General features: G+C 57.3%; 1 protein-coding gene and 1 long non-coding RNA gene across 3 annotated transcripts in view; one reads left to right on the forward strand and one right to left on the reverse strand.

Annotated features, from left to right (window-relative positions):
• The window catches only part of LOC131406827 (uncharacterized), a 29997-nt gene extending 22286 nt beyond the window's left edge, over window positions 1–7711 (reverse strand). The window contains exon 1 of the long non-coding RNA XR_009220357.1: window positions 7453–7711. This is a non-coding gene — a long non-coding RNA (uncharacterized LOC131406827). The remainder of the gene's footprint in view (window positions 1–7452) is intronic.
• Window positions 7712–7813: 102 nt separating this feature from the next.
• Window positions 7814–13816, forward strand: EMX2 (empty spiracles homeobox 2). Of its 2 annotated transcripts, XM_058542714.1 has the most exons (3): window positions 7814–8847; window positions 10763–10947; window positions 13175–13816. In XM_058542714.1, the coding sequence occupies exons 1-3, from the start codon at window positions 8442–8444 to the stop codon at window positions 13340–13342; spliced, it is 759 nt and encodes a 252-aa protein (XP_058398697.1). In that variant the 5' UTR covers window positions 7814–8441; the 3' UTR covers window positions 13343–13816. The 2 variants fall into 2 exon arrangements, with proteins under 2 accessions (XP_058398697.1, XP_058398698.1); XM_058542715.1 differs by lacking the exon at window positions 10763–10947 and having other exon boundaries at window positions 13175–13278.
• Window positions 13817–15429: the final 1613 nt, after the last annotated feature.

Here is a 15429-nt window from a genome sequence, read left to right on the forward strand (position 1 = left end):
CTCTCGGCTTCTCCTCCAGCCACCCGGGGCCAGCCGCGAAGCCGAGGGCTCCGCGGGGCCTTGGGGGAAGCGGGGCTCACGGCATGTCCCCGCGCCCAGGCACCGAGGGGACGCAAATAGGGGAGTGGGGCATGGAGTGTCCAACCTCCTCCTGTCCAAATAGGGGCCCGGAATGTGAGTGTGGCAGGGGAGGAGTAGCTGGGAGCGCGAACTAGAGAAGTCCTTTCCGTGAGCTCACCCTGGGGTCGGCCTGGCCGCCGCTGCGGTCGCCTGTTATTAAAGGCCGCCAGGGTCGCGGCCGGCTTGCGGCTGCTCAGGGATGGGGTCTCTACGGGAGGGGGCGGTCAGATACTCTCTGTGGGCCTCTTTGGAAGCTCCCGGCCCCTGTCCACTCTTCTGCCCCCGGCTAGCTCCGCACAGGGTAGGCAGAGCTAGGGAGCCAGAGGTCGCTGGACCAGGCCTTTCGGGCCGCCTTGCTGGCTGCGAGGGGGGCCTTGGGCTCCGGTTTTTCTGTCCGCTGGGCAGGCGCTGCTCTGTGGGCACCCCCGGAGGTTTCAGGGCCGCTTGGAGTCGCCCACAAGAGCAACGCGAGGGTGCGGAGCGCACGGAGTCTCGGCCGCGGCCCCGGAGCGCCGCGGCCCCCGAGCGCTGCCCTGCCAGCTCCTCCGCTCACTGGCCGCAGGGAGGCCGCCGACGGCCCTCTAGTCCTAAACCCAGGGCTTGGGTCCGCAGGAGGCGACGGGGGAAGAGAGAGGGCGTGGGGCGAGGCCTGAGGCCGGAAAAAGTGGCCTGGAGGACAATGATGGGCAAATGGGTTCGAGACAAGCACCGGAGATAGACTATGCGGGGCCGTCTGGATGAGCCTCGCCGCATACAACGGTTTGGGGGCCCCCGTCCGCCTGCGGGAGCTCCTTTCTGCCTTTTCTCATTGGCTTGAATGCCGGTGTCTGGCGACGCTGGGGAGGAGGGTGAAGAGGCGGGACTGTCCTGGGACTCTTCATAGAGTGACCACTGCATGCACGGCCAGGAGGTGAGAGTGCTTTGTGTAACCTCTCTGAGCCTCAGTTTTCTCATCTGGAAAATAGGTATCATGACTCCTTCCACACCAGCTTGTGAGGTTCACGGAGATCATGGGTGTGAGCAAACGCTTTTAAACTAACACTCGATACAGGTAAGAGGAGTTGTTCTGTCTTCCTTGCATCCTCCCCAGGTTTCAAGGAGAGGTGCAGCATCCAAGAGAAAAAGCCTCTAGTTTCCTTCTTTCCTCAAGTGGCCACGATCTCCTTTCTAAGCCCTAGCCCAGTCCCCAGAGTCCAGAAAATCGGGAGGTACTAAAAAGAGACAATTAAGTTCTTGAGAGAGGGGCTTGTGGGATGTAGTGTTTCGGAAGCTGCCCCCAGGTTTCCAGGAGGATTGCCACTGACCACCCCAAGGAGCTCCTTAAAGGACTGGACCCCATGTTACAAGGCTGGTGACCAGTGGCGAGAACAGAGTCTCAAACGAAAAGATGCCAGACAAGGCAGCAGAGGCATGGAAAGGTGCGTGCCCTGCCTCCCATGCTAGTCCTGTGGCCCGCTGGAGGCCACCTTGTCCTGTCTCGGGGAGCACCTGGCAACAGCCAGTGCCCTTCTGGCCCAATGGAGACGCAGCTTTTGGGGCATTTGGAGAGGAGTGCGACAACCCCACCATGCATGGGCGCGGGGAGAGGGCAGGGGAGACAGAGTTGTCTCCACCCCTGTCCCAGCAGTCGCCTGAGCAAGAGCGCCCACGTTCCCTAATTCTGCATCCCTGTCTGTGTCCCTCAGTCTGTCCCTCACCTATCCTTGCTCAGCCTTAGACTTTCACTTGAAGTCAGCAGAGGGAGAAAGAAACCAGGATCTCCTTTGATTCTGTGTCCTTGCTTTCAATAGTGAATCGGGACAGCCTGCGGGTTGAGGGATTGACAAGTTTCAACGTGATAAAGGAGGTGAAACTCGACGGTCAGGTCCTGCGTGTGGCTCCACCCGGCAGTGCAGAGTTCCTGGCTCTGAAACGTTGGATCTGAAAACGGATGGCTCTCGAGAGACCCAGACGCTCACAGGCTCCTGCTAACGTCCGGAGAAGGGCAGCGCCTGTTTCCTGCAGCCGCCCAGGGCAGCAGAGGCGATTCCAGACCCTCCCGCGAGGGCTTGACTCCCCAGGTCAATACTTTGAACAGTTATGCCGCAAGGGTTTCCAGCGAACCCTACGCGGATTCCAAGGCCTCACCTCACGGGAGGAGCCAGGCTGCCGGGACGGATGGGATCGGCGCGCTCCAGGAGGAAGGATCCGGTCACCCCGCTGCGGTCGCCCAATCCGGTTGGCGATCAATCTCCACCTCCGCAATAACCACCAGGACCCTTGTTTCGGGGCGTCCTTGACCGGCCACGAGGGGGCGCGAAGCTGGGAGAGCCGCACCCGTCGACCCCAGCTCTTTCGACTCCACCCACCCCAGGCGGGACCAGCGCAGGCTCTCATGGGCCCATTCTTTGAAGCTACCGTGGTCGGGCCGCAGGATCTGGGACCTCAGGCATGGAGTTGTGGCCTCATTTGCGCGGTAGCTGGCCATCGCCCTGGCAGAGGTGATCACCGATCACCGCCACCTCGTCCTTTGGGGCAGAACCCATCCCCCACCTCCTTGCACCCTTCGGAAGGAAGCCTGACTCCTAGTGGAGCTGGAATTCTAGCGTGGATGGTGAACTCTGAAGCGGAGAGCTGGAGTGATGGAGGGAGGAGGGACGCATTTCCAAGTTGTCCTCTCTTCTCAGTGGCTAGTGAGCCTCCTTAGACTTCCTCTCCTGGCCCAGATTGCGGTTGCAGCAAGATCTTGGCAGTGGGGCGCAACCCCAGCACTCCCTGGGCGCACCGGGCTCAGGGGCTCAGCCAGTATCCGGCCCGCGCCCTGCCCTCGCCACTAGGCGCCGCTGCGCACCCGCGGATCCGGGCCCCGGGCTGCCGCGCCGGCCCAGCGAGCGGCCTCTAGAGAGGACACCAGAAAGGGATTTGCCGTAATAACAATTTAAAAAAATGTTTTAAAAATATTAATTCTTCTTTTCGTTTTCCCTCCGCCGCCCTACGCATTCGGAGAGGCCAGGTGACTGGGAATCACAGTGGGTCGGAGGAATTCTTAACCGCGCTCCAAGGCCTCCCCATCCCGGGACACCTTTCCTATACCTCGGATCCAGGAAAGGACTCACCCTTCACTGACGTCCGCGCTTCCCGCGCTGTCTGGCGCGCGCACAGTGTGGGCTTATGGTACCGGCTCCCCGGGAGAGTCCTAAAGGCCGCGACCCGGATGTGGCGGCGTGCGCCGGGTGGGCTGCACCGCACAATGCCAGGGCCTGATATTAACCAATACTTGAACGGTGACTGTGCCGAGCGTTAGCTCACTTACTCCTCTCAACAATTGTTAAGATATTGATATTTCCTTTTCTCAGAAGAGAAAACCAACGCTCAAGAAGGTGAAGGTCACACAGGTAGTGACCCCAGGCAGCACGTGGGCATCTATCCTGCGTTGCATGAGGCTATGCACCCACGCCAATTATCACACAGGCCTAGCAGGCGCCAGGTCAGGGAGAATCACTGCTGTTTGCTCCTCCAAAGGTAGGGGGCCTGGCCGGGAACCCGGAGCAGATGGTTGTGGGAGATCCCCAGAAATCTCTGCCCTTTGATGCCTCCCACTAGCCAGGAATTCCGGCCTCTCTCACCCCAACACAGCCCTAAGGAAGTCCCTGGCCTTTTGGGGAGCACAGGGGAGCTCGTGCCAGGAGAGTGAGACAAGCATTAGCTTATGTTTGTACAACTGCATTGCTCAGTCTTGAAGTCCAGCAACAAGCCCTGGAGGTGAGTGGGTAATAATAACAGCAACATCAAGGACGGGAGCTAACTTTTATTACAGCTCCTTCATTATGGGCTAGACACCATCTCAGCACTTTGCTTGGTTTATCCCGTTGAACAACCTCAAGGGCCGAGATACTATTACCTATCCCCATTTCCCAGAAGACATAACAGAGGCATAAGAGGATAGGTAACTTCTTCAAGGTCACCCAGGCTGGACTGGTTTTTTTGGGGGGAGGGCAGGTTTACTCAGGTATACCTTCCATACAGTAAAATCCATCCTTTGTAGTGTACAGTTCTATGAGTTTTGAAAAACGCATACAGACGTGTAATTACCACCACAATCAGGAAGTAGAAGGATTCTATTGCTCCCCCAAATAGGCCCGACTCCTACTCTCCACTTCCTGGCAGGCAGCACTGGCCGTATTTTCACAAATGACAAAATGGAGGTTGGGGAGAGGTTGCAGTGTTGCCCAAGATCGCTCAGCCAGTAAGTGACCCACCTGAGATTCGAACCTTCATCATGTGTCTGCCAGTCCAGCTGCCGGCAGAGTGTGGATTCCTGATCCACAGAGCCCAACCCGCAGCGGCTTGGGGCGTGGGGAAAGGGAGCCCCAAGCTCTACGATGGAGCCTCAGAAATCTCCCCATCTCCCATGGCAGGCGCCGGTACTGAACCACATACTCGCCCTTCTAGGGCAGCCAAGGAACAAAGAGGGGCCCGGCTTTGCAAGGCAGAAGCCACGAGTCAAGAGAACGGCAGACACGGGGTCCAAGAAGCCGGGGCCAGAGGCAGCTCAGGGTCCGAGTCCACACCAGAGTGCCTAACACCCTGGCGCGCCTCCACCCGCCAGTCTGGTTAATGAGTTACTCTCCTAGTTAATTCCCCGGCACGTCGGGCCCGGCAGCGCCGAACCTTCCCGAGCTTCTCAGGTCGGGCGCATGAATTAGCATAGATTATCCGGCTTCTAAGGCTTCCGCGAAGCCCCTGACTCACTGGAAACCGGCTTCTCCCTTGTGGGGTCGACGAGGCTGGGGGCCAGAGGCGCAGGAGGCAGAGGAACTGGCATGCTCTGCTCCCCCAGGAGGGTGGGCACCAGACCTGGCTGGCTCTCACCCTCGGCCGCCTGCTGGACAACTAGAGCCACGGGGCAAACTTGGCTATCTCAGGGCAGTTTGCAAGAGGTGGGTGGCCTGCGGAGGGTGTTGCACCAAGGGAGACCCCCCTCGGAGGAGCCTGGATCCTCTGCCCCAGCCAAATGTTCCTGCCTCCAGTAGGAGGCTGAGGGGGCTGGGTTCCAGACTGTGGCTCACTCCCTGGGGACACTCTATGTGTCCTGGCCAAAGGGGGAAAGGGCTTATGGGGGTACTGACAACACCTTAGTGCTCAGCCTGAGAGTTTTAAAAGAGGGCAAATGTCCTTCCATGTCACCATGGTGGGCCTCACCCCACTTCCCAGACACTGACTGGCTCCCCTTTGCCCTCAAGGTCATCTACTGTCATACCTCAGCCAAGATCACTAACACTGCGCAATAAATGGTCATTCTCTGCCCTGCACTCAGGGCGCGCCTTTAGTGCCCCCAGTTTTCCACCGGGAGTCTCAGGGTGAGTTTGGAGGGCCTGGCCTGAGGTGGAGGCCGGAGCCTGACTCTCCAGCCCTCCTGGAGAGCCTTCCATGGAGAAAGGGGCCCTCTACCTCTGGCTGCAGGACCTGGGATCTACAGCTTGCCTAAACTGGATGTTGCTGTCTAGCTTCAGAAATGGCGGGCTGACCTCTACCTCCACCCCGCCGGCCGGCTGGCTGGCATAGCCAAAAGACTTCCACCTTTCCCAGCGGCTCTGGGCTCTTTGCGGGCTGGGCACCGTGGGGCTTCAGTCCCCACAGCCTAACTGAGGGAGGGATTTCTGAACTGGACATAAAATTTTTGGAGGTGGCGGTTCAGGCCCCAGGGAAGTGCGTTTTTGAATGCACCCTATTCCAAGAAGCTGGATCAAACACCCTGTATCCTTAGGCCTGGGAGAAAGGATGGGGGAGTTGCCTGCAAAGCAAGCCCACGAGAACCTAGTGAGGGTGAAAACCCAGCCACCAGCCCAGCCCAGAGCTGGAGTCAGAGGTCCACAGTTGGAGGCAGGGGGCACAGGTTTCTCTGAGTGTAAGGGCAAAGCTGAGGCCCACACCTGTCTCGGAGGAATGTGTGTATGTGTGTGTGCCCTGGGGAGGTTAGAGGGGCAGAGCAGATAATCTCTGTTGGCCCCTCACTAAGGTCAGGCACCCAGACAACCCCAGAAAACACACTCCTAACTCCTCTACTGCCTGGAGGGTTTTCCAAAAGGGGTTTTGGGACCCCCTCCCAACACAAACTATGCCTGGAATAAAAAAATCCAGAAATTGACATGAACATAAATACACAGCAGATGAAACCAGAGAGGGTCAGGGAAGACCCCAGGACAGGGAAGGGTGTAGCTGGGGAAGCCCGGGAGCATGTCCTAAGACCTAGGGAGCCTGGACTGATGAATCTGGTGGCGTTGCAGCCTCGCTCACATGACTTAGCTCCTCTCCCCCTCCCAAGAGACTTTTCCCGGGTCTCGCGGCAACCTAGTGACCAAACAGACATTTCTTCGTACTTAAGAGAAATGACGTGGGCTTCCAAGTAATAGATTTAAAGGACGCCTGATTTTTTTTTTTATCATTAATTGTAAACGTGCAAAATACCTGCTGGTACTTCACTTTAGAAGGATGTAATAGACAAAAAAAAAAAAAGAGGAAAAAAGAGGCGGCTGATGAATAGATAATAGATCTTTAACCACCAATAAACACAGAGCAGCGCCAGCAGCCTGGGGGATGTGATCATAATTATGCCGCTGCGTAAGCCAATCGGGACGAGGGGACTCGGCCCTAAAATCAGCCCAAAACAGAGGGCAAGCTCGAAAATGCGGACGCGGTCCGGGACCGGAGACGCGATCTGTAGTCCCCAGTTTCGAGTCCTGGGTTTGCGCAGCAACCCGCCCCTGGGACGACAGATGGCAGAATAATAATAGAAAAAAAAAAATAATAGCGTCAATAATAACAATGACAACACTACCAAAAATAATAACGACAACCGAACGATAATAGTTGAACCATATCCGCTTCTCTTCTGACCTTGCACCCTCCAGTCCAGACAATACAGAAAAAATTGTTTTTAGGAATGAGGTGAGCACCCTCCCAGAGAGAGAAAGCGAGAGCCTGCGGGGCGAGTTGGAAGCCCGCCGCCCCGGCAGGGTCGCCGACTCCCGTCTCAACTTGCAAACGAACGAGCCGGGTCAAGGATCGCGAACGCGGCGACCCTGGGACCTCTAGGCTACGCGTGGTTGGAGGACCCCCCGCTCCCAGCCCCTAGGCTCCCTCCTCACCTAGGAACCGGCAAGAGTTTTGCTGGGGGTGAGGATTGGTATAACCAAACGGCCCCGTTAGCCCTCGCCGAAACCAACCCCTGCCCGCTTACCCTCGCGGTGCTCGGGGGCGATCCCAGCTCCCCTGACCCGCGGCCGCGGAGGGCAGCAGCGGCGGAGCGCTAGGCGCGAGGAATCTGCGTGTCTGTCTGTACGTCTGTCCTACCTCAGACTCAGCAGGCTCGGGATCCAGGGGCCGCAGCGGAGGCGCCGGCCGGGACTCTGCGGGGACCGGGGTGCCCCGGAGGGAGTGATCGTGGTGGAGGAGGAGGCGGTAGCTGAGGGGGAGGAGGTGGGGAAAGAGGAGGAGGAGAAGGAGGAAGAGGAGGAGGAGGAGGAGGAGGAAGAGAAGAAGCCGAAGGAAGAGGAGGAGGAGAAACTGCAGCGGGCACCGCGGGAGCAAGTGAGCCAGGAGCGCGGGGCGAAGGCGCGGAGAGGCCGGGCGGCCGGGCGGGCGCAGGAGGCACAGCCGAGGCAGCGGCGCCGACTCCGTTCCACTCTCGGCCCGGATCCAGGCCTCCGGGTTCCCAGGCGCCTGCCTCCCTCTGACGCACTTTAAAGAGTCTCCCCCCTTCCACCTCAGGGCGAGTAATAGCGACCAATCATCAAGCCATTTACCAGGCTTCGGAGGAAGCTGTTTATGTGATCCCCGCACTAATTAGGCTCATGAACTAACAAATCGTTTGCACAACTTGTGAAGAAGCGAACACTTCTATGGATTGTCCTTGGACTTAGGGCGCCCTGCCCGCCTTTTGCAGAGGAGAGAAAACTTTTTTTTGCCTCCCCCGAGAAACTCCCCCCCCCCGCCTCTAACTCCGATCCCCCCACGCCATCTCGCAAAAAAAAAAAAAAAAAAAAAAAAAATTTACCCCAATCCACGCCTGCAAATTCTTCTGGAAGGATTTTTCCCCCTCTCTCCAGGTTGGGCGCTTTTGGTGCAAGATTCTCGGGATCCTCGGCGTTGCCTCTCCCTCCCCCTCCCCCCTCCTTTCCTTTTTCCTTTCCTTTCCTTTCTTTCTTTCCTCCCCCAACCCCCACCCCAAACAAACAAGTCCCCAATTCTCGTCCGTCCTCGCCGCGGGCAGCGGGCGGCGGAGGCAGCGCGCCGCGGTCGCCGGGAGCCGGGAGCCCCGGGCGCCCGCTCCTCGGCGCAGCATGTTCCAGCCGGCACCCAAGCGCTGCTTCACCATCGAGTCGCTGGTGGCCAAGGACAGTCCCCTGCCCGCCTCGCGCTCTGAGGACCCCATCCGTCCCGCGGCACTCAGCTACGCCAACTCCAGCCCCATAAACCCGTTCCTCAACGGCTTCCACTCGGCCGCCGCCGCCGCCGCCGGCAGGGGCGTCTACTCCAACCCGGACTTGGTGTTCGCCGAGGCGGTCTCGCACCCGCCCAACCCCGCCGTGCCCGTGCACCCGGTGCCGCCGCCGCACGCCCTGGCCGCCCACCCCCTGCCCTCCTCGCACTCGCCACACCCCCTCTTCGCCTCGCAGCAGCGGGACCCGTCCACCTTCTACCCCTGGCTCATCCATCGCTACCGATATCTGGGCCACCGCTTCCAAGGTACGTGCCACGTCGCGGGACTGCAGCGCGCCGCATCCCGCACTGCCCTCGGCCTGCTCGGGGTGGGCGCTCGGCGAAGCCTGGCGGAGGTTTCTCCGGCTCGCCGGCCCGCGCGCCTGATTTGGAAACTGGGCAGCAAGGGGCCGGGCATAGTGTTGGTCCCCAGACTCCGAAGCTGCGGCCGGTTTGGGGGTTGGCCTGAGGCCGCTTGACCTTTAGGAAGGGGCGCAGACTGAGAAGTTGTGCCCGAGTGCTCTCCAGTCGAGGCAGGCTGGACAGCCTGCTCCGAGTGCCGGCCGCCAAGGAGTCCTGGAGCCCGCGGGGTCCCCAGGCTCCCCGTTTCCTCGGCGATGCCCTCGTCGCCCTGGCTCAGAGGAGCGCGGACAGGGCCCAGCTGCCAGGTTCGCTTTCTACTGCGTGCGACCCTGTTCGCCACTCGATCCTCGCCCCTTCAGCCTAGACCCGCGACTTCTCGGTCTCTGGCCCTCTTCGGGCGGCCAGGGGACCCTCGTGTTCCGGAGCAAGGTCTGGGTTGTTTTGTTTTTTTTTCTTTCTGTTTTTTAGAGGCCCGGGGAGGGGCGGGAAGTCGCGCGTGCAGAAACCTCCGGGGTCGGCACTGTCGCCGCGACCGGCTCAATTGGGGCGCCGAGCGGCCGCGGCGGGAAGGCAGGTTCGGTCTGGTTTTTGTTTTTGTTTTTGTGTTTTCCTTTTAAAAGAAATCAACCGGGTCAGGAGACGGGCTGGAGGGGAAGATCTGTTTGGGTGTTTCCTTTCTTGCTATTTTTTTGATTTGTTTGTTTTTTCTCTGAGTGGGTGTGGGAGGAAAGTTAAAACTCCAGAAAAAGAGGCGAGTAATTAGTTTAGCGATCGGAGCTGGGAAAAGACCTACCTCCTGCGGCAGCTGATCAATACTCAGCGGCTTGTTCATTCATTAACCCTTTGAGTTCCTGCCAGAGTCTAGAATCGGGTAGATGCCACCCCCCCCAATAATTTAAAAAACAAATCAAAAACAACCTTACTCTTATTCCTGCACCGGGTTTGCCTCCATTCCCGCCTGAACTGTCGGTTTGTTTTTCTTTGTTTGGGTTTTTGGTGAATCGATTTCCCATCCTAATGAGTGAACCCGAAACTCTCCATCTTTGCTCGCAAAGTTTAGGGCTCCCTTTCGTCATTCTCTGCCAGCCACGCTCTTTGTCCCCACATCAGCCCCGGAGTAGCGGGGATCGTCGGGGGCCGCGGACTGTCCCAATCGGTGCCCGCAGCTCGGGAACCCCCGAGTTTCGATCCCTTCGCTCGCGTCTTCTAGTTCTCTCCAGCCGGGCAGCGGGGGAGCCGGGTCCCGGCTTCTGCCGCCGGGGGCACCCGCCGGCGAGATTTCGGTCTAGGCCGGGCTGCAAGGACACGCCCGGCCTCTCCACTTTCCCGGAGGGGAAAAACTTAAATAATTTTAAAGTCCCTGAGAAAACTCTGGATAGCGGCCCGCCGCCTCACCACCCCGGGGTCAGAGTTCCCCGAGAGGTTAGGAAGAAGAAAAAGCCTTTCTTTGGGTCGTGGGCACCAATCCCCGGGCCGGCTCTTCTGCCGCCTCCTCTGCCCCAGGCGCCCGGCGCGGGGGTGGCGAGGCCCGCAGCGCCAGGGCGGCTGCGGAGCCCGCCGAGGTCAGGAGCGTGGGGACTGGCCCCGCCGAGGCGGCTGCTGGGTGGATGCCGCACAGGTACACCCCAGGCGGGCCGGGCCGGGCGGCTGGGCCGATGTCCTCTTCGCACGCCTCCAGAGGGCCGCCGGCCCCTTCGGCGGAGCCGCACCGGCTACGCGAAGGCCCTCAGCACGGTGCTCCGCCAGCCCGGCTCAGGAGAAGCTTGCGGCCCGGGCCAGAACGCCCCCTCTAACGGGACTTCTGCTGTGTCCCCCGCAGGGAACGACACGAGCCCGGAAAGCTTCCTTTTGCACAACGCGCTGGCCCGAAAGCCGAAACGGATCAGAACCGCCTTTTCCCCGTCCCAGCTCCTGAGGCTGGAACACGCCTTCGAGAAAAACCACTACGTGGTGGGCGCTGAGAGGAAGCAGCTGGCGCACAGCCTCAGCCTCACGGAAACTCAGGTGAATGGCCCCCCCCCCCCCGCACGGCACGACGACCCCATCCCGAATCTGTGGCCCCCCGCAGCTGGCGCACAAGCGCGGAGCTCGGAGAGGGCCTTCGGCAAAGAGCCGGGGAGCTGGTTCCACGCCCCGGCTCAGGATGTGTAAGTTTCGAAGTGCCCGGCTTCCTCGGGCTCCAGCAAGGCGCTGTAAGAGCCGACCCACCGCAGGCTCTGGGGGCACGCGCTGAGTGGCTCCTTCTGTCCGGCCGGGCATGCCTTGCAGCTCTAGCTAAGACACCTGTGCATTTTGGTGAGACTTTCGGTGAGAGTCTGGGGACTCGGCTGGGATCCAGGAAGAGGGACACCACCCAGCAGGGTGTCGGGGGTGTATGGGACTAGAGGCTGGAGAGGGCTGGGAGTGGGGTAAGGGTGAGCTCTGTGCGACTGCAGGCCCGCGCTCACACCGACGGCTCCAGTTACTCCCCTGAGGAGATCGGAGAGTCAAACGGCAGCGGAGGCCGGGCATCTTAGGTGTGTCCCCAAATCAGAGAAACAGCTGCAGAGAGGGGCTACCTCAGAGGACAGACCCTTCCTGCGCAAGAGTCCCGAGGCGGGCCTGGCTCTGGCCTGCCCCAGGGCGGGGAGGGGGCTTAGGGCTACAGTAGGCGCTACTGTACGCGGAGCCTCAGGGCGGGGTCAAAGTTCTCGGCAAACAGTAACATTTTCGGGCCGATTAAGTAGTAACACTTTTTCTGGGAGGCGCAAGGAGGTCGAGGCTTTTGTTTTAGAACGTCCCCCTGGACAAAACCTTGGAGGGCCTGGCGGGTTGGTGCGGGGCCCCGCACAAGGCGCGCCCGGCTGATTTCTCCTGGATAGCCGAGGCGGCGGTGGTCTTTGTCTGCCTCGCTGCCCACGCTGCCTGGAGTCTTTGTGTGCGTGTCAAGCCCCGAGCGCACCGACGCGCGCCTTGGGCGAGCGCCGGGGAGAAATGAACCGTCCTCCCCCTCAATTAGCAAACTCAAAGCAAATTAAACTCAGCCTTGTTCCAGCTCGGCTTTTTCATGGGGCACTTCGGGGGACTGCGGCATTAGGGGAGAACAAGCGGGAACCTGGGCTGGCCTTCTAAAAGGAGGGAGTGGAGCGGACTTCAGGGGCCTGGGATACTGCTATCAGGATGGGACAGGCCCGGGCGCATGGGAGGTGCAGTCACCACCATTTCCCTCACCAGTACTTCACTGCTGGTAGGCTGGGCCGCTGTTACTGTCTAGTCTGGTCGCTGAATGGGGATCCATCACCCAGCTGCCCCAGAGGGCAATGGGGATTGCAGGCGAGTTCGCCTCATTGCTCCCCAGACCTCGAGCAGCCGCTCTGGGGAGGCCAGGCCACCAGCCCCGCCCAGGTGAGAAGAGATGTGACCTGGTGGGAGCTTGGCCCTGGCCTGTCCTGGGGCTGGTCAGGAGGAGGGAAGAGAGGGCTCTCCCTCTCTTCTCCTGTCCTCTTTCTCAGTTGCTCTTACTTTCTCTTTATCCTGAGGTCTTTCAGAAGCTTTCACTTTTGAGCCTCTTTTCCTAGCTGGAAAGGTACAGCTGGGTTGGTCCCCAGGCCTCTGCATCACACTGTCCCCATGGCTTCCTCCGGCAACTCTCCCACCTCCCCCCCAACTCTTGCTCACCTGTAAGAGCCCTGGGCAGGAAAGAGGAAGCTCGGGCAAATCCAACAGCCTACCCAGGGCCCCGGCCTTGCAGAGAAGGTGCTATATTTAGGCAACGCTGCCTGTGGAAACCGGCAGAAAATAGAAAGCACATTGGGCTCTGCAGGAAGCTGCAGCAGCGCGGAATGAGGTCTTTCCTGCACTAGTTAGGTAGAGGGAGTTATGGACGTCTCTTGTTATTTTTTTCTTACTATTTTTGTAGGGGTTCCCCATGCTTTGCAGGACTGTTGCTCTCAGTGGGGTATGGGTGTCCCTTGCAGGGTAAGGCAAGAAGGAGTGCTGTGCACTCTGGGCCGCCTGGCCTGGGGAAAATGCCCTGGGAGGGCCCAGAAGGGCAGGGAGCCAGGCTTCCCACCCACCACGCACTAGGAGCTCTGCTCTCTGAAGGGAAGCCATGGGAGGCCGGCCCTTAGGATATGCAGCTGGGGGACTGGACTCATGCAGTCTCAGACCGCGGTCTGAGCCGGCTGAAGGAGAAAGAGGCAGGAGGGCGCTATAGAGGAGCTAACGCGCCCGTCTCCCTCTCACCCCGCAGGTAAAAGTATGGTTTCAGAACCGAAGGACGAAGTTCAAAAGACAGAAGCTGGAAGAAGAAGGCTCAGATTCGCAACAAAAGAAAAAAGGGACGCACCATATTAACCGGTGGAGAATTGCCACCAAGCAGGCGAGTCCCGAGGAAATAGATGTGACCTCAGACGATTGAAAACGCAAACCGAACCCCAGTGAAACGGACAACACGGAGCAAAACAGAGACAGGGAGAGGAGGGGAAGAAGAAGAAAAAACCCTACAAAACAAAAACAAACTGCACACACACATTCACCGAGAAGGGGAGAGGCAGTCAGAGAGAGCAGCGGTGCATCGCAGACTTGGGGCAGCGAGGTCGCAGGGTCCTGATCCGAGGCCGCACCAAGATGGCAGAGGACGGAGGCTCCTTGTTCAACATGCAACCCTTGTCTGAAGAGGCAGCTGAGTGAGTGAGAGACAGAGAGAGAGGGAGAGAGAGAGAGAGAGAAAGATTGAGAGAGAGAGAAATGTGGCAAAGCCGAAGGCGCTCTGACAAGGGGAGCTGTCAGTCAAACGCCAAACCGGGAGACAAGATGATTGGCAGGTATTCCGTTTATGGCAGTCCGATTTTTAAAAAAATGATGATGATGATAAAAGAAAAAACCCAACCAGGCACAGGACTTTTTATTTTGCACCTCGCAGCGTTTTTCCCCAATCTTTAAAAATAATTAGTAATAACCATCGAAATTCCATATCCAGCCCCATCCCACACCTGTTCAAAAACTTGAATTGCATGTAGCAGTTGTTGGGTGAATGGAGTCTAAAGACGGAAAATGAATTGTAATTTTCTTTTCCTTTTAAAGGCAGGTTCTGTGTGCTTTTGATTTTGATTTTTTTTCCAGAAATGTGCAGTCTGTAAACACTTCTTGATATCTTCTGACGTCCAAGTGATTGTGAAAGCTAAATGATGTAGGCTCAGCGATAGGGGTCCTCTTTCAGAGATATGGGAGCAGGATGGGAGGCTGGGGGTGGCAGGGGAGGGTGCCCACAGGAGGATTCAGGACTTGTGCTGGAAAAAAACCCCTAAATTAACTATATTTTTTGGACATTCCCTTTCCTAACATCCTGAGGCTTAAAACCACGAAGTAAACTCCTTTTAGTGGTTGGAGATATTGGCTGAGTTCAACCATTCACTGTAAAGGCCATTCCAAACTTTAAATCTTTCTATTGCAAAAACTGAAGGACTGTAGTTAGCAGGGATGGTGTTAAGTGTGGCCACGGACATGGCGGCAAGTTTTCGAGCACTGAGTTTCTATTCCAAGATCATAGACTTACTAAAGAGAGTGACAAATGCTTCCTTAATGTCTTCTATACCAGAATGTAAATATTTTTGTGTTTTGTGTTAATTTGTTAGAATTCTAACACACTATATACTTCCAAGAAGTATGTCAATGTCAATATTTTGTCAATAAAGATTTATCAATATGCCCTCAGAGTAGTCATCTTGGGAAATGGAAGTGAATTTTTTAAAAAATCATTTCTTTATAATTTGAGTGTGGTCTTTCCCCAACTAGGCTCAAGGAACCCAGGCTCTCCACCCACAAAAGGGCCAGACTGATGGATTCTTGGGCATTTTAAAGGGAGATGAAGGTAGAAAGGGGAGAGGATTAGGAAAACTTAAGTCCTTCGGAAAAGGGATGGGAGAAAAGTTTTTCCAACCAGACCTTTGCCCATTGCAAGGGTCACTGAGGGAGTTCAGTTTGAATTTCAGGTTAAAAATGCTTATTTCTCTTAACCTCTAGTTATTTAAAAAAATAATCTGGACATATAGTTATGCATTGAAGAATAGTCCCCCAGGATTGGGGAAAACACTTAGCAGAATCAGAATCTTGGGACTTTTAAACTATGTTTCTAACTTCAAACCCCAAAATACAAGTTTCTCTCATTCTCTCTCATTCTCTCTTTCTCTTCCTTCCCTCCTTCCTTCCTTTCTGCCTTCCTGCCTTCCTTCTTTCTTTCCTCTCTGTCTGGCCCCAATCTGCCGAAGGTGATGAGGCAAACCCAAGGGCCTCAGCAGCCTTATAAGGCAAGCATTCTGAGAAACCTTCAACTCTTCATTTTAACATTAAAGAAAAAGTTGTAACCAGTCTTGGAGGAAACTTAGCTTTTTTCTCCCTCCTTCCCCCTTCTAGGGGTATGAGGTTGTTTTTGCATGCTTCATTTGCTTCTTATCCTGATAGGCTGCATTAATCAGTTTTATTTCCATTGATAGAGAAACCTCGTCT

Source organism: Diceros bicornis, chromosome 6 (assembly GCF_020826845.1).
Source record: "Diceros bicornis minor isolate mBicDic1 chromosome 6, mDicBic1.mat.cur, whole genome shotgun sequence".
NCBI classification, from domain to species: domain Eukaryota; kingdom Metazoa; phylum Chordata; class Mammalia; order Perissodactyla; family Rhinocerotidae; genus Diceros; species Diceros bicornis.